The sequence below is a fragment of the Anas acuta genome, chromosome 7 (assembly GCF_963932015.1).
Source record: "Anas acuta chromosome 7, bAnaAcu1.1, whole genome shotgun sequence".
Taxonomy (NCBI): Eukaryota; Metazoa; Chordata; class Aves; order Anseriformes; family Anatidae; genus Anas; species Anas acuta.
In genome coordinates, this window is record NC_088985.1 from 35,985,198 (window position 1) to 36,006,768 (window position 21,571).

Here is a 21,571-nt window from a genome sequence, read left to right on the forward strand (position 1 = left end):
ACCTCTCCAGCCGCTGCCTTGTGGTTTTTCTCTGCAGTGCTTTGGGGAAGTCGCGGCAAACAAGGGGTAGTGGGGGCTGGAAAGGAGGCGGAAGAGGGTGATCGGTGTGTCTGCAAATGCCTTGCTCCTTCTGCAAAGCTGCGGTACAGAGAATTGCCGTGTCGGCTGTGGAACTCGTTCCTGGGTGACTCCAGCCAAGGTGTCCCCAGCCCACCAGCTCCAAGTGTCCTGGTAGAGCAGGAAAGGACTCCTGGGTGTTTTATCTCCTTCATTAAGGATGGATGATAGCATCCAGGTTTAAATGAACGCACTGAGGGGTGCCAGGCTTCCAGCATGAGGAAACGAACGGGCAGACTTGCACGTACGTGTGTGCTCTCAGCCCTACCCAGCTCCTTGAGCTCACCTGGCGGCTCCTTCCCTGAGCGTGCAGAACCATCTGTGCACAGCACAGGGCTGCACGATGCTGAGCATCAAATACACGTGCACACGAACACTCTATGAAATCATAATTTCAGCAAATTGTACTGGCTGTGAAGAGTTTTTCAGACACGAAGGAAGAAGTGAGATATCACAGAAACAGGATAACTTTTTCACCTTTAAGACTGAACTGTGTAGAGAGGAGCAGTGCAGAAACATTGTCACAAGACATTCTGCCATGGGTTAGTGGAGATGTATAACTGGGGACATACATTTTGTCATGTCACCTGAAGGAGAAAAAGGAAAATCAATGCAGTCGAGAGCCCTTATTTAAGGCAAGCTTTCTTGACTTGCATAAGAAATCACAAACTTGAGGTTGTGCACTAGTGCAGGCACTGAGAGCTGCTCACAGGTACGAGGAGTCACAACCCTCTATAGCCTGTATAGCACATTATATAGCTTGTGTTGTACTGCTCTGCTTTGTTCCTGATTAATTACTGGCTTAGATGGAAATTGTCTGTGTTTTGAGAGTGAATTATCACTCTTCAGGAGAGGTTAAGAAATGAAAAGTTTAATAATGTTCCAGTAATGAAATTTACGTTTTCATTCCAAAGAAAAAATTAGATCCAGCTGACATTAGACAGAAAAAGCTGAGAGAATTATCTGTGGGGCTCTTGGCGCCTAAAGGCTGCAGTCTTAACCTTTCTGTCTGAAATGAGGAGCTTTAGGGGCAGATTAATTATGAAAGAGAAATGGACTTACTTTTGCATTTGCCAGTGTATTTTAATACACAAATGAGAATGTAAATAATTTTTTGACTTAACAAAGTTTAAAGTACTCAGTTTTCTTACGTGAGGCAGTGTGTGTCCGGGTGCTGCTGATGGGCAGGACATTGTTAGGCGTGGACTTGCAGCATCGGGGGTAGCCCATCATTCCTAGCCAACCTGGGATGAAAACGCTAACACTTTGCTGCCTTTGTCAACCTAGTCTTTGGAGAGGACTGCTCTACCTCTGTCCAGAGCAGATGTGAAAAAGCAGCTTCCTCATTAGGGTTTTTTATGTGGAAGTTGAGGGGTTTGGGTCAGTGTGCTGGTGTCAGACGGCTCAAGGAGATGTTGTGCCGGCAGCTTCTGGGAGCCACACGACCCCTGGGTGCCTGTCCTCCCTGTACCAACAGCAACTAGAAAGTGTTGTGGGTTTTCCTTAAATTAAAAAGGGCAAGATTGCGGTATGTTAGCAGCTTCTGAACAGCGTCGTAACATCTGCTGGTTGGCCGAAGGAGCAGTGTGGTCAGCAGCAAACGAGACCAAAAACAGGTCAGCAACCTTCGCTTTTGTTTTGAGGTACTTCCTTCATTAGAGTAGCAAAAAATGCGTGAGACTGTAAGACGTGTTTATCAGAAGAGTGTTGCTTCATCAGGCTGGAGATACAGAGAGTGCAACTCACGTGCAGTTGGGTAAGTGGATGGGAGAGAGGAAGAGGAGCCGGGCGGCAGCGCGGGCGCATGGAGGCCAAGGGCTCCTGGCCCCGAGCAGGTAACATGGAGGGGAGCGGGGGGCACAGTTCCAGCAGGGATTTCTTTGTCTGTTAAACCTCCTGATGACCTTTTAACCTGTTCCTCGGGCTGTTTTGCATTCCTCCTTGTGTATTGGAAGTTTTACCATTCTTACGTACTGTATTTCTATGTAGATAGCGTATGCACACAGTGCCAAATTGTTGCCCAAATACTAAGAAAGAAGGAGTGGGTGAAATGGCTTGGGTTGGGTTGGGTTGGGTTGGTTTGACCCACATGTAAGTTCTTACTGTACGATCGGAGCACCTTCAAGCTGAGGCTCTGATTTCTCATGGTAAAATTCATGTTAACCGGGAAGGTGAGCAGGCTGGGGAGGTCTGAGAGCTGGCTGTGCTGTTTGTGCCCACCCCAGAGATCCCCCAGTCCACCGTAATCGTAATTGTGGAGGAAAGTTGCCGCTTCCAGCCCCAATTTGAAGTGCCCATTAGTCTTTTACAGCATGTCAAGAGCCTCACTTTACAGTACGAGTGTCGTTGCCTCCAGGAACTGACATGAATCCATCCCTTTGTAGGGCTGTAAAACTGAGACAAGGACGATGAAGGGGAGGTAAGGAAGGCACGTGTGAAGGGCACCTCTGGCAGTGCAGCTGCTGGCAGTTCAGGCAGCTCGGTGTCTGCTGTCAGTGGAACCACCACAGATTGTTGCCTTCCTCGGTGGGTTTTACTTCAAGTCTCCGTGTCTCTGATTTCAGAACCAGCTTTATCTGAAATGGTCTTCATTTGCCATGCGGTACCTAGCATCGTTTCAAAGTGTATGCTAATTTACAGCTTAATTTTTAAGCTTAACAATGCACACAGTGCTCCGTCAAATAATGCCTTTAGCTTTGTAAAGATTTCTCCTTTTTCCCAAGCTTAACGTAAAGATTTTTTTAACGCTTACTGTACGTATTGCGCAGTTCGTGCTGAAGAGTGCCTAATCAATGCAGGCCCCAAATCTTCACCTTCTCTCAGGTATCTATTTCTTGTTTCCATTACACGTTTCTCCTCATGGACAAGGAGAGAGGGAAGGCAGCGTGCTGTGTGTACCGGGTGCTGTGCAGGAGGAACAAGGTTACAACACCACCTCTGGCAGGTTGCACAACGCCACCCTGCCGGCTTCTGTTCGGGGCGACCTTCATGGGGAGCCTCGTAATTTGTACGTCTGGGGGTCGGCTGTCCTGTCCCAGTGACTTTTATAGACATGTCGAGCTGTAATCCTGGGTCAGCCACAGAAACAGAAGTACTTTTTGCCTCGGGTTCTCATTCCTCCTTTTTCTGACATCAATTCAAAAAGAAAAAAAAATACATTTTTTTGAGATCAGGTGAGTGGTGGGTTTTGTTGGTTTGTTTGTTTTGCTGATCGTTCTTTTCTTTGAAGTGATTGATAGAAGTTTAAAAGATGTAACAGGACATTAAAAAAAAAAAAAAGAATTTTGAGTGCAATGATTCGTGTTAATATAAAGAGATGCAGTCTGTGTGCGGAGATTTTGAAGCACTTCGCTGGAATACGTTTGGTTTTCTTGTTGTCTTAGTGGGTTTGCTTTTTTCTTTCCTTTAAAAAGCAAGTTTAAAGGAAATAAAAGTTTTAAGGCCTTTCTTGTCTGATGCTATTCATGGCTGTGATCCCGAAAAGCCAGCCATAAGCTCTAGTAACAGGACATCCATAGGACTTGGTGAGCTGGCTGGGGCCAGACTTATTTGCAGGCAATGAGCTGGGGTCCCAATGCTGGCACAGCACGTGTCTGTCTGTCTGTCTGCCGTGGTCACTGCTGCACCTCAGGCCGTGCTGCTTCCTTATTTCTTGTTTATGCACATTTCGGCAGTCTGGTGCTGATTGGAGCTGAAGCGATGGAAAATTTGCTGCATTCCCATGCAGGCTGTTTCGGTGGCGGGTCACCCTCACAGCCCAGCATCGGTGTTTGTGATGGGAAGTTGCTGCACAGCACCAGTGTCACCGGGCTGCTCGCTGCTGGCCTTGGGGGCTTTTCCAGCCTGCATCAGCGCTTTTCCTCTCAGGGTTAACTTTTTATTTCTCATTCCTCTTTTATGATACTAATGCTTTTTCTTTCTTTCTTTTTTTTTTTTTTTTAAAACTTGAGCAAAGGGAAATCTCCTCCCTGCCCCTTCCTGCCCAAGAAAGCCTAATCTGCCCTGAAATACATGCCTGCATCCTGGGGTGCAGCACAGGCTGCCGGCCTGGGTTTTACATTCCAGTAACTCAGAGGCTTGCTAGCTTAATCTTAGTAGTAAATGCATGGCTTCTGTTTATTTTTTGAGACCATGGGCTGTAAAGAACTTTCTGTTTATTTTTTGGAGGCTCCAGGCTGTGAAGAACTTCAGCATCCCTAGATATTTGCATTGGTAATGATCCTTTTTTTTGAGAGAAATGGCCTATTAGTAGGCGTGTGACTTAATAATGCATGAGAAAATCAGATGCGTTTCATGTCCCAAGGCCTGATTTTGAATTAAAGCTGCTGCTTTTTGTCATATATTTACTTTATGTAGCTAAATTTATCTGCTAACTTAGTGACTGTTGCAGGAGGAGAGAAATACAGCCCCCTGCCACCAGCTGCTGCAGTATCCGTGCAATAGCTGCCCAGCTATGGCTGTGGCTTTCGGTGCCGGGGAGCTGCAGGACCCCGGAGCTGCTGTCTGTCCCCGCTGCAGCTGTGTCCCTGCAATAAATACCCAAGGAGCAGGTTTTGGTGCGTGCCCAGCCAGCCCCTACGTGCACACACAGCTGTTACCCCGAGTGAATCTCGGCACGTTTCGCAGGGCACTGCCTCGCCGTACGGAGCCATTCCAGAGCAGGTGGCACAAAAGATTTATCCAGGGCATGAGTTCAGCATCTGGCTTGGCTCGCTTCCTTGGTTTTGTAATGGTTCCTTACACATTTTTGCCAGAGAGAATTGCTGGTCAGTGGGAATGCTTTTGTGCCGTAGCAGAGGCTCCACAAGCAGCTGTGGGCAGCTGCGGGGTCGAGTCCTGCAAGTGCGGTCCCCGGCCGTGTTGTGCCAGTCTGGGTTGCAGGAATTCCTGTTGCTGCAGCTTTAATCCCCCAAAACAACATTGTTCTTGCTGCTCCCATGTTTTTGGGACGGTTCTGGCTTGTGTTGTTGCCAGTGTTTGGGTTTCCAGCCCTATCCCAGCCCTGCTGGGGTTCCCAGTTACCGGGATGCCAGACTGGGTGCCGGGGTGGCTGCATCCTTCCTGCATTTCCAGGTCTGCATTCACCAGGTTGTAGAGTTATCACATTTTAATAGGAGTTCAGAACGGGGTTAAGCACGGTTATAGAAAGGTTTCTGCATGCGAAGAAAGTTGTCAGAGCCTGGGAGGCTTGTTTTAACCCAAGCAGTTAGCAGTGTGATTTGTGATGGTGCTTTGTGATTTAAGTCACAAAACTACTATATAACTTTTTGGGTAGCATCTTTCTTGATGTGCTATGAGTGAGTTCTCAAATATCGAGACGTCATGTTCTCCTTTTCTGGTTCGTCTGAGTGTGCAGACAGCCCATACATCGTGCTGCTGTTTTTCCCTTCCTCCCCTCGTTCCCTCCCAAATGAAATACTTTGCCACTGAAACACAAGCATTTAATCTGGCCATTGTGTGGCACATAATTCTCCTGTATGTATTTTCCATCGTATGTAATTAGCTTTAGTTCTCAAGAACCGATTTTAAATATTCATATAGATCTATTACAAGGGAGCATCTGTATGATGATATGTTTTCTGCATCTGAAAAATAAAAGGACCACTGGGATGGAACAAAAGGCAACTTCTCAAGTTAATTGTAAAATTTTATTGGTGTTTCACTCTGCTGCTCTAGGGTTTCTCCTGTGAATCAATTGCAGACTGCCTAATTTATGGATGAACTCTGTCTGAAAGGCGTCGCAAATTGATTTGCTGACAACGCATGGGGAAAGGTGACCCTAATTTGTTACTTCAATCTCCTGTACAAGCCTATTGGGGGAAAAAAAAAAAGTGATACTGGAACTTGCAAAAATGTAAATGCAAATTTTTTTTTGCTCATTGTAAAGGTTTTGCATGCGTATTCAGTAAAGTGTAATGAATGTAGGGTGTGGGCAGCAATTGCTTAGTATTATCAAAGATATTAATGAGAGTTTAAAATGAGTCAAGATGTTTGTCCTGCAGTGTTAGTTCCTGTAAGATTTTATACAGAAGCCCTGCAACTTCTTTGTTGGCCAATGTTAATTGCTTGGTGCCCTGAAAAGCCCGGTCTGACGGATAAAGCTCTTTTCTTTCTCCATGTTTCTGTCTTTGTGAACTTACTCCTTTGGTGAGCTTGTAGGTGAGATGGTAAATAATTCAAAATACAGCCTTGCTGCAGAGATCTTTATTTAACTAAAATTAGACCAAGAAGGACAGATAATGAATATTTATGCAGCAGGAGACACGTTTGGATATGAAATAGGGCTGTAAAATGGCTGTGGTGTAGACCGAATGGTAGACATCTGCTTATAAAATAATTCAATGTTTTTCCTTCCTTTTTCACCATAATAACTACTTGTGCTTTCATCTCAACTCAGAATTTTGTGGCTGGATCCTGCCCTGGGGTGGGGGCCATCCCCTAACACCAGCTCTGCTGTGAGCATCACCCAGGGGACCACAGCTGGGCTGAGGCTGTGTGCCCGTGGCGCTGGTGACCAAAAAATGCAGGTTTTGTGCCTTGTGAGGCAGGCCGTGTGCTGTGCAGCACCAGCTGCTCCTCGCATGGCTTTACCCAGGCTTTTCACTTTGTAACTCGTTATCTGGAGGTAATTTCTTCCATGCTGAGCATCTGTCACAACACTTGAACTGGTCTCTTAGGATTTGGCCCCTGATGGAGAATTTCTAGTGGTTCCCGGTAGCAAAGGGATCAATGGGGTGAGCTGAGGTTGAAAGTAATAACTCAGCAATTTATAAACCTCCTCTGCTAAAAATGAGCTGAGGCCTTTCCTCCTACACCCTTTGAGTAGGTTTGCTCTTCTTTGTGTGCTCCAAAAGCTGAGGTTATTCAAATGTTCATCAAAATGCTGATACAATGCTCTCTCACACGAGGGACTGTCGGAAAAGGGAGGGCTGGCTCTGCAGTGGTGGTAAGCTTTTCTGCATGTAAAACTGTGGGACTGGCTCAGGATGTTGATAATGCGATGTGAGGTGCTCTGTTAACTGTTTCCTAAATTCTGCCCCCAGCAGCAGCAGGACTTGCTCTCCGTAAGGCATTTCTCTACAAGTTCAGTGTAGATTTTGTCAGGCACACAGACCTGCACTGCAGAAACCACTGCCTCAACCAGGGGTGTCGCCAAAAGGAAATGGTGAAAGTGGTCAGGAAACGAGGGAATCAGTTCAAGAGGTAGAAGCAGGAAAACTGCAAAAAGCTGGAAATGGTTTGTTCTTTCTGAAAAAAATGGGATATCACGGAGCTTCACCTTACAGAATTACCTGGTGAGCCTGCAGGAGCACTGCAGACGTAAATACGGCAGACTTCCAGCTATCTTAGCTCAGAAAACACGTCTCCAGCAGCCTTTGTGCCTCTCCTGGGAGCAGGCTCGAGGCTGTGTGTGGCGGCTGGAGTGATGCCAGGCAAGGTGAGGGGCAGGTGGGCACAGCAATGTCAGTGAGGGTCTGGTGTTTCGGGTTCAGTCTCTGCCTCCTCCCTGCTGGCTGAAGCTGTAGCGTGGTGGACGCTTGGGCTGGCTCAGATCTGGTATTTGGGGTCCAGATTACCTCTGTAATGAGCATCTCTCTGCTGAACTGTGCTTGCTGTTTGAGGGAAGGGCTGTGAATTCCAGCTAAGCCAGGAGGAGGAGCACCTGTCCCTGTGGCTGAAAAAAGAACCAACTTCTTGTGAAGTTTTTGCTTGCTGACGAGACTTCTGTTTTTGCAGAGCTGAATTTGTTCCCCTCCTTTACACACTGTATCCTAACGAGATGACTGGGATCGATTTGCCTTAGGTGTCGCTGAACAAAGCAGCCCTTCAGGGGTCCCACGTGTGAATAGATAGGTGAAAAAAGGTCTGCAAGAGCATCTCCTCGGGCCATGGATGCTCAGTGCTGCTTGTGAGGCTCCTGCCCTACCTGGAGCAGGGACCAGGCCACCTGGGCCATCCAGTGCTGGTGCTGTATTGCGGTCTGTGGTGGGGCCAGGACAAACGGCGTCCCAAAGGGCTTGGTGTCTCCAACCCAGACCAAGCAGCCTCACAGGGGCCGTGTTTGGGAGCTGGTGAGGGCCAGCAGGCACTGCTCAGACTGGCAGAAGATACCGTATGAGCCCACTTTGGGAAGGAGGTGAGGGGGAGCTGGAGGTTTCACAGACTGGTCAGCTTACCTTCATTTCCAGGACAAACACCAAAATAATTAAATATCCCAGGAAGCAGTTGGAAAGATGTGCAGGAGGTGACATGGCATGCCCTGTCGGATCAGGCGTGTTCCTGTGGCAGTGTGACGTGCCCCACATGGAGCAGCCACAGATGCTGCCCTGAGGTCCTGACCCCATCTCCGAGGATGCTGTCTGGGAAGCAATTTGGGGAAAGATGGATGCGATGAAACCCAGGCCTTCAGAGCAGCGATTAATTGGAAAAACCCTGCCCTGAGGAGTGCAGGTGTGTGGCCTTCACAGTCCCCTGTGTGGTGTTATGTATTGTGTCTGCTAATGGCTTGGCTTGCATGGGAAGTGTTATATTAATGGCATTCAAAGCAGCCTTGAGTAATTAGGGAACCATTGTGGAGAGGACAGCATGCAGATGCAGAGCAGGTGCAGAAGGCTGAAGCAGGAGCAACGAGTGGTACAGGACGAGCTGGGGAAGTGCTGTGCAGGGCCCTGTCTGATCCGTCCCGTGCCACGATGCGTGCAGTGTGCCAACCTTTGAGACCGTGAACGGATCGTGTCCTTTGCATTTGGACTGGTGAGGCCTTCCTCATGCCCTGCGAGCACCTGGGGAAAGATCTGGGCTGGGAAAGGTCAGAGGATGAGAATCACCCGGGTTTAGAAGAGACTTATTCAAAGAGGCTGAAAGAATTAATCGTTTACTGAAGATATGATCAAAGGGACCTGGGCATAGGAAGCTCAAATGGGAATGATGGGATGGCTCTTCATGGGGTGGGGGGAGCATACAGACAGCAAAACAAGAGAACCCAGACAAGTGGAGGACTGAGACACATTGCTGAGGGGTGCTGAAGAGCATCGCTGGAGGTTCAGAAGCACTCTTCAGACAGACATCACGAGTGGTATAGGTCCAGCCGAGGTGATCTGCCAGAAGAGGGCCCTTCTCACTCAGCTGTGTTATTCAGTGCTTTTGCAGCTATCATGGTTATATTTAGAATCTTGCAGTTGTGTGAGCACCTCTATAAAAAATGATTCATTTCCTTAATTACATTGAAACCATGGGGCTTTACACTTAGCCTCAGATTGGAGTTATTTTAACTTACTCCTTTGTGATTAAAAACTCAGTTTGTGGGTGTTAATGGGTGCAAATCTTTTTAAAAATGTTATTTGGGGATTTTTAGTTAACATAGGTGTGAGGTTTTTTTATAATGGAAGGAACAGCAGTAATTTAATTTTTGTGTTTTCAGGGGTATTGAAGCAGTTTTCTGTATATACTAGGTATGAAAGTTTTGAGGTGGTGTCCTTGTGCATTGCGCTTGGAACAATAGACATATGGTGTCATTTTTAGGTAGTCCTTTGTGGAACCAGGGGTTGGACTCAGTGATCCTTGTGGGTCCCTTCCAACCCTGGATATTTTGTGGTGCTAGAGCTCCTGGTTGTAGCAGTCCAGGTTTGAGAGAAATACATGCTTAATAATAATAATACTCATCACAACTAGAAGGAAAAGCATTGCATCTACAAATATTTTTGTTAGTCATTGGAGTAGGTGATCTTGGAGGTCTCTTCCACCCTAAATCATTCTGCGATCATATGGCAAACTATTTTATTAACTATAATTTGCTTGCTGACTTCATCCTGGTTAAGTGTACTTCATTAAGTGTGGACCTACTTACCTTCACAGAATTTCTAGGTTGGAAGAGACCTCAAGATCATCGAGTCCAACCTCTAACCTAACACTAACAGTCCCCACTAAACCATATCCCTAAGCTCTACATCTAAACGTCTTTTGAACCTTAGCCCACTCTCAGTGCTAGCTGATGGAGATTGCGAATGTGCACTTCAGAAAAGCACCTGCTGAGAGAGTTACTGAAAGAGCTGATCAGACAACTGCAAAAGCAGTGAAAAGAGTTCTTTAAAGTGTATGCAAATTTATGTACCTATGTAGAAAGAAAATGCAGTAATTGTCCTAAGCTTTGTTTACTTCAGCATGGAAGCATAGTTTTGAATTTGAAAACAATTCTAATTTCTCTGAAGTTGTCCTTCCTTCACTGTTATTGTTGGCTTGCTCTTGTGTACTGTTTTCCTAATTTTGGATTTCTGTGATGTGGAAACTGAGAGTTCTAAGTCTCACCTGTGTAATTTTAAATATGGCATCCCTAAAGCCTTCACAGCCTTTTTATTACTTCATTGAGAGCCACTGAGCACAGCATGAAAAAGAAGTGTCCCTTCAGATAAGGCATACATTACCTGAATATGGAGAGTTTTCCAAAAATTAAGGCTACAGCCAAAGTTCAATATGTTCCTGGTTTGAAACACTTCTAAAGCAATTATCTTTTTGCTGTGATTTATGGCACATCTCCATAATTGCTCTGATTCTAATCCCAGTAAGTAGCAGCGCCAAAAAGTCAAGCACATAAAATTTAAAAAAAAAAAAAAAAAAAAGCTATAATACTCCGTACAACTGCCTCATGAACCTTGATGTATTTGTAAAGTCTGTTTGATTGAAAAATTTCTCGCCATTTTTAATGCGGCAAGTGTCACTTTTTAATGGTGGCATGTCAACCCCACTGCAAACACTGTCATTTAATCCTTCGCGGAGCAGACCTGCTAATGTAGTGCTTAATCTGCTAGTGACAACCGGTGATTTATATTCACTGGAGAGCTCAGCATTACTAATTGAAATGGATTTGAACTACTGCTAGCCATGGTAGGGTTGGAGACTTGCTTGTGATGTTGAGAAAGATAGGTAGGACTGGCTCTACATGGTCAGTGGAATTTAAAAAAAAAAAAAAACCTGCAGAAATATTGATTTTGGTCTGTAATAAGATGTTTATCTTTAAAATGTATTTTTTTTTTCTAACAGATAACATGTTTTCTCAATGAACTCTTGTAAGCTGTGTTATAGTCCATCTACAGATAGTGTGACTACCTACCAAACTAGCCTTTGTCAGAGCAGAAATTTGCATTTCTCAGCTGTCCGCTGTAAATTTTTGCCAGGCACAAACTCTGTGCTACATATGCTGACCTTCCCTCGCCTGAAAGTGAAAACAAATGTAATAGTTTGTCTGTGTGAATTAGGGACGAAGTGACTAAGCGAGTAAGACAGTCTATCAAGCTTCATTATTCCAAATGAAAATTCATTTTATTCGGTTAATTGGTACTTTGCCTCACTCGATCTCTTACGTGTAAATGGTTATTCTAATTTGTAGTCTTTAATCTGATTATTTCCATCTCTTTTAAAAGCCCTTTATTGCACGTAGTCTATACACATCGGGAATTATTATTGTCAGACACAATTTTGCGAGCAGTTCTATTAAATTATATAGGATTTTAAATGTTAAGTATTTATCCCTTACATTCTGCTTCTATTCCTGAAGAGGCCAGTAGCAAAAATCTGTATTTATATGTCAAAAAAAATGGAAGTGAGTGTGCTGTAGGCAGTCCCATTTTAAAACAAATAGGTTTTAATGGCAGTATCGCAGTGTTTTTATAACTCACCTCTAAGAAATGGCTGTGCAGCAGCCTGTGCAGCTGATTTTTAGGAATGTCTCCTTCGTAGAGTGATCCCTGGCAGAGTTTCTTGCTGGCTGAGCTGCACGGGATGCGCTCGCACGATCGGCTCGTCTGGCACTTTGAAAAATGAACTCAGTCACAAAGAGCGGAGGTTGGAAAGACAAATTCAAGTCATTCCGAGTAGCTCAGGATACTAATTTTAGTTTCTTACTGCAGTCTTTCATTGTGTTTTTGGCTTCCAGGTGTCATTACAGAAAGAGATAGGACTCTGCTCCATCAGCTCACGCAGTTTGCCAGGCTCATCTACACCGCTGCATTGCCCAGATGAGGACCTTTGTGTGTATGACAGATAGATAGCGTGTAGATGTATATATGTATATATTTATATTTTCATACATCTAGAGGCATTTATCTTTTTTCTTTTTTCCCAGTGCACACTGCAGGAGGGCAGCTTGATCAGTTGTTGGAAGTCAGACGTGCCTTTCAGTTTTGAGCTAACCTTTATCTCAGATGCAGACAAACTATCACAAGCTCTTTCCTTATCCTCTGGATTTTAGGATATCCTAATTCTCTGAGCAATACTGAATTACAGGAATTAAAAAAAAAAAAAAAAAAAAAAAAAGAGAGATACCTAAGGTATTTATTTTTTCTAAAGTTCCTAATTTTTAAAGCAGATCAAAACATTCAGCTTTTATCAAACTTCTTGAATTTTTCATTTAGGGCTTCCCACTATCCTATTTCCATGTATTCGCTATTTTTGGTATTATTAAATCCTTAGATATGAGTTATGAAGTAAGTTCTCTATTCTGTACTCACACTACCCTGACATTAAGTGAGCGCTTCATTTATTCTGCGCTAATTTCTCAAGCGGGTTTCCCAGAGTTTCATAAACAGGCATCCCTGCTGGATAGGTGTGCTTCTTTTTTAAGCGATTTTGGAAAACCACAATCGAATAATTAATTTTAAAAACTGTCAGGTCAGAAGAGGATTCAGTTGTGTGGCCAAGACAGAAATTAAATGTGTAAATGTGTCCTAGTGCAGTAATCCCTGCCAACAATGCCATTTCCTCACGTTTGGGGGCTGAGCCATCCACTGTGGCGTGTCCCTGGGCCACCCAAGGACCAGTGGCGATGACAAATGCTGGGCAGGGGATTTTTTTGCATATTCCACAGATTCCTACACCAGGATTGCATTTGGGCTTTACATGCCATGCCTCCCGGGCAGGATTGGAGCTCGCTGTGCAGTTTCACAGTGACGTTTTTGGTCATGCTGTCAGGTTCTCTGCTGGACATGGAAGCATTTTTCTATTACAATGCAGACTTTGAGAACTGTGATTGTAGCAGCAGGCTCTAACAGGTTTCATCATTTTAAGGCTTTAGTTAATCAGGAATAGCTAATAACCTCTACTACAAAAAATAGGATTCTGTAGAGTCAAAGCTGAAGTGCCTCAGCTAGTTACCCACAAATAGCCATGAAATAAGGACTGGATGTCGTGGGATACAAGCAGGCAAAATGCATGACATCCTCATGCAGTTCCTGAAGCAGCTGCTGTGGCTTTTTGCAGGCAGGCAGCAGTGGTCTTGCAGAAGGAAGGTGGCCTTGAGCCCTGTGAAAGTTGTATAATAACAAACAGCGCGCACCTCACACCTCGCTGTCTTCCTTTCTGATCTTATCAGCAAGAGGCTTCTTTAGTGTACACGGTTGTCCTTTCCTGTTCAGCGCTGCCTTGCTGCCTGCCTGCTCTTTCTGGAGACGAGTTGTTCTATTTTTTATTTTCTTTATCAGATTATCATGACACTGCACCTCCTTGAGAAAGGAAAGCGTTGCTCTGTCTACAGGGGTTGGGTTTTTTGGTTTCAGAAAATGCTGTAGTTGAGGTCCTGTAGTTAACTGCATGCGTTTCAGCATATGAAGCAGATAAATATACATACACAGTAAAATTCACAGTATTTTAATGCATTTTATTCAACTTGCTTACTCCCTATCCACCCATGTCTGAAGACAAGCACTTGGTGCTTTGCAGAACTTGATCGTACTGAGCTCAGGCTCTTGCACCTGCCCCCAACATTTGCTATAATTTTTCATCCATCCTTTGGCAAGCAAGAATACGAAGCACTTAATCATGGCTTCAGATAAAAATTAGATCCCAGAATTTGCATAAACCTTGTAGGTGCGTTTGTTTCTGATAAATTTGGGGGCATCAAATGTGTAATCATGCTACGCTTTATCACATTGAAGAGAACAGATGCGAGATGTCTGTATGTCTGTCTGTATGTATGTATGACCTGTATGGAGGTTTTTCATCGTGGTTATTCTCATGTCTACCGGCGTTTTTGTTGGTTGTTTTTTGTTTGGTTTTGGGTGTTTTTTTTTAGTGGGTTAAGCGCTACTATATAATATCCTGTGTAAATTGTGCTATTAAATATTTATGCTGATAACATCGGGGAGCTTTGTCATGCCGTAGTGCTGTTACAATTTCAGCCATGGACACAGACCCACCATCTGGCCGTGTTCTGCCATTTGTGCAAGCCAGCGCGTGCCCACAGTGCTGGGGTGCAGCGTTTTTGCAAAAGATGACACTTGAAAATCCAACAAGACTGCCTGCTGCCTGGGGCGGCAGCCTGTTGTAATTAACCCGACTATTAGGGACTAGATAAATGCTCAGAAAAAGTAACAAGATTAATTTTTTTTTTTCCATTATAAATATGTACCTCAGTTTTGAGGGACTGGAGTGCTTCTGGGTTGTCTGCCCCAAGCTGCCGACTCACCCTGGCACGTGTGTTCTCCAAAAAAATACATCATGGTGCTCTGCGTGCGTGTGTTTGGGGAATGAAGGTAACGTAAGAAAACATAGAAAGGTAGCTCACAGCCCCAAAAGGTGTGATACCTGCAAGGAGGACAGGATCCATCAAACCTCCATGCCCAATTTCTGCCCTGTTTACTCTCACGATGCCAGTTACTGGTACTTCTGTATTTTGGAAATGATTTCCAGATTCCTTGCCTCCATGTCCTCAGCTGCTGTGTGTTGCTGACACAGAACAGCTTTTCTGCCCTGATTTCTGTAATCATCTTTGAATGATGGCTGAATGCTGTCTTCCTGTTCTTGCACTTAAAGCATTTGTAATGAATTCTTAATGCCGACAAGTTGCATTTCCTTCCCCTTTGCATCAACAAAGAAAATTAAGTGAGAAGGCAACAAGTTTTAAAACTTCCCTTGTGTAAAGTAAGCATTGCTTTTTCTTTAATTTTGTTCTGAAGAGCGGAAAAAGGTAATAGCAATTTGACCCAAAAATTTATCTTGCGCTTTTCTTGTCTTTCAGATCCAGGATGGAACATCCCTGTTCGTTCCTGCTACTCTGTGTTAGCTTTCTGTTCGTGCAGGCTTTACCACCGAATGGAACTGAATTACCCAAGCCCACCACAACGACAAGTAAGGCCATCATTTAATTGGCAGGGGTGGGAATAGGGAGGGAAAAGGACTTCAGGTGAGGTCCCTGCAGTGACATCCTGAATATTTCTCTATAATGTTCTAATCTTGCCTGATGACATCTGTGTTTGACCTCTCTTTTATTGGTGTTGTAACTACTTTCTCTTTCCCACGTGTGGGAAATACACAACTTGCACACTGATATTTTGAAATAGAGGCAGAGTTGCTTAAACAGCAGAGAGAACAGCAGGAGGAACTACAATATTTTTGTTGCCTTTTCAGTGATGTGAGCTATCTAAGGCAGAGCTGGAGGTGGATAATAGTGCAGGTATCCTGCATCAGGTGAGGTCAGGTGAAAAATAAAACATTTTTTTTTTCGAAGACCAGAGAGCAATCTTCTACTCTCTGATCCACCACAGCATCTCCTATTTCTCCTCATTTCCTTCTTTCTTTGACATTTCTTCCTCTTGCTTCAGGACCTCCTGCAACTGGCCTAACACAGCACAGTCCTGTAGAGGGGCTAGTTCAAGTCTGTTTTGTTTTGTTTTGTTTTATTTTATTTTATTTGTTAAAGGCCATTGATTCTGCTATTATGTTCTATGAGTGAATGGCAAATCTGAGCTGCACGTTGTCCTTATCCTTCATAAGCTAGCTAGGTGTCTTCAAATGCCTGTGTGGCTGCTGCTGGGCATTGGCAGTTTGACAGTGCATATTTATTGGTTTAGGCAGTGGCCGTGCATGGCGCTGTGCTCACGTCGGAGATGGATTTTGGAATGAATAGCTTCCATGTGGCCTTGGCTGAAGGAAAACAAAGCTGATTGTGTTCCATATGAACACTCTGCTAAAATCTCAGTAACTTTTCAGGTCGCTGTTGTTGTCATCCAGTTTTTATAGAAGGGTGTGTTTTTGCTGTTTTCTTTTTCTTTTTAATCTGCCTGTGAACTTCACACCCCTATGGATGGAAAGCCAAGCAAGAGTCACCTGCCAGGCGCAGCTGCTGGCAGTGCCCATGGCCTGGCGGGTCTGCGTGGGGGCTGAGCTCCTGATCCGTGGCAGCACGGCCTTTTCTCATCCAGCTGCAAGGGACAAAGCCAATAGCAGGGCTGGCTTGGGTCAGTTGTTTGTTGTGGTGTTAATGCCACTTGACATTCAGTCGAGCAGCATTGGAAATAAATTCTGTTGTTTGCACTTCAGAGCTGGTTCTTCAGGTTGTCAAAAAACTCACAGGGCACCAGCGGGCTTTGGATCCCACGTTCATCATTTTGGTCTGTATTTGTAGCAACTCAGGTCTTAGGCATTTGTGTTCAGCAAGGTGTAAGACTTCAGGGCAGCAGAGGTCCGGCGGTGTGCTGCTTTCCCTTGTTTTGCTTAGGTCTTTCAAATTAAGTAAAATGTGAATATAAATAAAAATGAAGCTAAGTACAAGATGCTAATAAATAGCTCTGTTGAAATACTGTCAAATAGTTGTCTTTGCCCTGCCTCTTGTATAGCACCTGGAGCTTTAGAAAAACAAGTTTTTAATATTTGTCTGAATATGTAATATATATTTGTAGGAATATGGGAATTGAGAAGTAACCTTGTTAGTTGTTTCAATACCTAAAACATTTAAATAAAATTACTTAAAACAAAAAAGGACTTCCCCAAAGATGCTGTTCACCTTCACAACTTAATTCAAAATTGTGTTGAATATGAGCATGATGATGTGGGTAAGAGTAATCTTACCTTCCATATTTTAATTAAATCTTAATTTCAGTGAGACGAGTTAGAAATTATTAGTACAACTAAACTTTTTTTTTTAGAAATTTCAAAGCCTTTATTACTTTGCTGTGAGAAGCAGAGTTCTGTCTGATAAACAAAACATGCACACTGCAAGTAGATTGCTGCATAGAGGGTTCCAAGATACTAGGATTATCTAATACTTTTAATAGCTACTGAGCTAATAAAATATTAAAAATAAATAAATATCTCTGATTAAAGTATTGAGAAAACTCTTTTAAAAAGTACAGAAATAACTGAGAAGAGTTGTCATTTTGCATGCAGATTTGATGAATGATCCAAAAAGATAGGATGTTTTTGAGTATTACTCAATTTTTCAGCACTGCTGCCATTTTGCTTCCTGCAGGAGTACCATGAAATTGCTACCATGAAATTCCCATTTAATACAATCAGAATAGTCTGGATTTTATTGCAACGCCATTTACTGGAGAAATTGTACTGTGACTTACTCAGTATTCAACTGCATAAAATATAAAGCACTATTTATTTATTTGGATTTGCCTAAATTTGTTTATTTGGATTTGCACATACGTTTCAGGTAGATAAAACTTTATGCTATCAAATACATATAACAAACTGTTTAGAGATGATGCTGGTCCATTGAATTCAGATATTTCCCGATTACTTAAATATTAATTTGTTATCCAGGGTTAATCATAGCCAGGATTCTTTTACTTCTTCTTCTTGTTTTGTTTTATTTTACACTAGTTATGTCATTTAAATGTCAAAGCAGCCTGGGAGCTGCAGTAGTAAAACTCTTAAATTTAAATGTTTGGAAAGGACTTCAAAGCTGTTTACACTGGAATGAGCTTCCTAAAGAGGTGGTTGATGCCCCATGCCTGTCGGTGGGCAAGAGGCAAAATTGGTCTTCGGGATGGCAAATGCCAGCACGATTCTTTCATTTGCTGCTGAAGAACATGAGGAGAGAAGTGGGCTTTGGATGCTGGTTTGTTTCCCCCACCTTTCTGTTTCCTTTAGTCTTTCTTCAGGATTTTTTTTATTTTTTTCACTTTGGGTATGTTTTTTATGCCTATCAAAGCCGCGTTATTGACTGTCTGTCTGCTTCCTCTCTGCAAGTAGCCACTGTGAAGTACAGCAACTCACTGCTACGGGGTTTTATTATCCAAAAGTAGCTTGAGGGGGCTCAGGCTGGACTTGGGGTGTCCCTGCTGTGTGGGGCACTTGTCCTGCTCTGCCTCACAGCACGAGTTCAGCCGAGCCTGCAGGAGGCAGCACAGCTCTGGGGAAACTGAGGCGGGAGGCAAGCTCTCCATGCAGTGAGTTAGCTTTAAGGTTTTTCAGAGTCTGTAAAGCACATGGTAATTGCAAGAGGCTTGATTATGGTAAATCAATCTCTGTTAAACCTGCTGAGAGGCAAACTGAAGTTAAGCACTTGCAAAAGCTTTTATGGCAGCAACAAAATATTTAAATATTTTGCTACTCACACAGTCCTGAGATTTCATAACTGCCCATGTCTATGAAAAGTGCTAAGGCCTGCCCAAAGTATGTCTCTTGGGTCTATCTTCAGCACAGAATTAGTCCAAATGACAGCACGAGGACAGCCTGTGCCACACGTGCATCTGCAGTGCGAGTAGCATCCCCAGTACCTGCAGCTCAGCAGTAGTGTGAAAGGGTTTCTGTGCCAGGGCTGCACGCTGTGGGAAGCTTGGCTGCTCCCTGCAGTTACTCTTGGTGAATTTGGAAAGAGTTATCTGCCCTTTGGGGCTTGTGAGGAGCATGGAAAGGCCACAATTAACAGTGAAGAAGCTTGATTGCTCTTTGAAACATGAGCAGATTTAGTGGTGTAAGTGAGGGATCAATGTAAAAGATACTCAGCACTCCCCTGAGGTAGATCATTTGGTCTGACATCTCCCCTAAGTTATGGCATGAGGTCTTGCATGGCCACCAGGCAAGCTGGGTGCAAAATCTGATGCAAGGTGAGCTGAAATCTTCAGCAGAGATGTGGCCAAGAGCTTCTCCATCCATCCTCTGTCTGACGGGAGCGCTGCCTACATACTGGCGTTGCTGTCATTTACATTAATGGGCCACTGTGCTATCCCAGTCCTACATGTAAAGGAAGTGATCCAGGGATGAAGAGGAGCAAACCTGTGGAGGGAGTATGGTAGGGGGACAGCAGGACACGCGCTGTTGTGTAGATACTGCCGTAAGTTCCCTTTTTTGTTGCGGTTGCTTTTGTTTTTAACGCTAGCACACTGAAACTAGGAACATCCTAACCCTGAAGGAAATGGTGATGCATTTCCAGAAAAAGCCTTAAAGACAACTGGGGCAGCAGTGCATGGAATAAAGCAGGGAAGGACCCGTGAGTCAGACTCAGTGGGTGGCAGGGGAAGCACGAGGGGTTGTCACCATCCTTCTGGTGACAACACTCATCCTTTGCCAAGTTCAAAGTCCCTATTTCATTGCAGTTCTGAAATGTTCCCTCCAGACAATTGTTTCCATGTAGCTGTGAACAGAAAACCATGCGGTTTTGGGCCGCTGCTCTCTTTGTGTTGGAGCAGCAGGAAATTTTTCCCAGCATGGCTGTGGTACAGAAGATGCTTTAGAAGACATCTGCCTTTTCTGCATGTACTTACTCATGTTTCAGCTGTCAACTTTGGAAGCAGCAGTGATTAAAGAAATATTTCACATCTCTGTTTCAGTCTCCCACTAAAATCTGACTGAATACATAGAGAGTTATCTTGGCCAAAGATCTTTCCGTTTGTGAACCTGCAATGGCCTAAGGCTTGTCACAGCTTTCTGTTGCAGTTTTTTGGTTGTGTTTATAAAATCACCAGTGCGGACACTGAAGAAAATGCAGGTAATAAATGCAACTCTTTAAAAACATGTGATGCCTTACGTGCAGGCTCTGCAGAGGTGAGGCCACTGATGTGCCACTGCAAGGCTTCAGAAATAGATGTGCCCACAAATGAGGAAGGAAGAGCCACTCATGGGTTTTGACCTCATCTCCTTGTAGGGGGAGAGGAAAGATCTTGATGCAGAGAATTGCACCAGGCATTGCAGGGCTGCCCTGTGCTGAAAGAAACGTGGGCAGTCCTCTGGCAGGAGGCTGCACTGCTCCAGGGGTGCACTGGAAGAAGTTTGTGGCCCTTGTTCATGAATCACTTTTCCAAAGTCCCCTTAAAAATAGGGTGTGGGATGTGTCAGCTCTTCGGAAAAGTAGAGGCAGGGGCTTTTGTGTTGTGTAATGGACTGCGGGAAATTTTAATTCCCCCGTGACTCAGAATTTTTGCTGTCATTTTGTCTTAGGCATCTTGAAACAGAACCGATTATAAGAACTACCAAAACCCCCAAATCCTGGAGGATCCGAAATATTCAGTCTCAAATTTCCAAACTACAGAAGTGGGCTAAAGCGGTTCATTTTGCCCGTGGAAGGCAAATACATACTTCTTGTTTCTTTATTTGCCAGATCATTGTTTCTATAGCGAGTTCAGTATTGCGAAGTGCTACACAGAAATTGCTAGGCTGCTTCTGCCTGATGTGATTCCATCCAGACACTTCCTACAATAGTGATTTTCTGAAAGGCCGTCAAGTGCTGGTTTCTGATTACGATTTTGTCATGCCTGTCACTTTTGTCTTCATATACCACTGAAATGTCAAGTTTTGTGCATTTTATTGCCTTGCCTTTCTTCGTGCTATTATGTTGACTGAGGTAGCTTCTCTCCTTGTCTGCCCTGTGGATATGCCTATAAAGGAGGTTTTATTCCAGGCCCTAATATTCTACTTGCAAAACCTCACATTTCTTCTCTCCAAATTTTATTTTTCCCCTCTTTGTGGAGTTTGTTTTTAACAGTGTTAATCAAGCTTGCCTCCTGCTCTCTCACCCGTGACTTAAATATGACTAGGCTCATTTGTTTTGAAGCAGTGATTACCCACGACGTGGAAAAATATCGTTTGATACAGGGCTGGTGTTGTTAGGAGGACCACTTTGTAGTTTTAGGTAATTATTGTAATCTTGTGATTGAATGATATTTTATGTCATGGCTTGTGGCCTATTCAGAAAGTGTTTGCTGCAAATAAAATGAAAGAGTTTAGGTAAGTGTGAATGCAGGAGGTGTTAGAATTACTGCTGCCTCTCTCTACATTCAAAGACCACTGTAGAAATTGTGAGGAACTCATTAAGAATGTGTTGATACAGTTTAAAAAGAAAGCCACCAGCAACCAAAACTGCCTTCTTTTTGGTAGAGCATATGTTGGTAAGAAGGTTGACAAAAAGAGCACATGAGGAAGGCTGAGGAAGGCTGCTGTACGGACGGAGAAGCGGGGGTCCCAAGACCCATACTGGCAGATAACACGAGCAAGGGCTGCTACTACAGGGATCTTATCTGGCTGTGACCAAGGAGAGCTCTGCCCACCTGCAAAAGGTTTGGGCAATAATTCCTGACCCCATCTGCCCACCCCGATGCTGAAACTTGGGTGTACGAGCCTGGTCGGAAGGAGAACAGGCAGCAAGGCTGTATTTTGCTAGCTGAAGACTAAGGCCGAGAGTTTTGTTTGTTTAAACAAAACATGCTCTTTTTTGTGTGTTTTTAATGTGTTATATATT

General features: G+C 44.0%; 1 protein-coding gene and 1 long non-coding RNA gene across 8 annotated transcripts in view; one reads left to right on the forward strand and one right to left on the reverse strand.

The window, feature by feature from the left end:
* Positions 1-21,571, forward strand: part of PTPRE (protein tyrosine phosphatase receptor type E) — a 92,763-nt gene that overhangs the window by 41,212 nt on the left and 29,980 nt on the right. For 4 of the 7 annotated variants that reach the window (XM_068689193.1, XM_068689192.1, XM_068689196.1 and 1 more), the window contains one exon: positions 15,125-15,234. In XM_068689193.1, the coding sequence (XP_068545294.1) occupies positions 15,132-15,234 (103 nt within the window). In that variant the 5' untranslated portion in view covers positions 15,125-15,131. Of the gene's footprint in view, positions 1-1,534; positions 1,734-1,818; positions 1,953-15,124; positions 15,235-21,571 lie in introns of those variants that run through there. The other 3 variants (XM_068689190.1, XM_068689191.1, XM_068689195.1) reach the window with 3 other exon arrangements.
* On the reverse strand, positions 6,307-9,209 carry LOC137859779 (uncharacterized). The gene is made up of 2 exons (XR_011098537.1): positions 8,295-9,209; positions 6,307-7,792 (listed from the first exon to the last, which is right to left on the reverse strand). It is a non-coding gene; the product is annotated as an uncharacterized lncRNA (long non-coding RNA).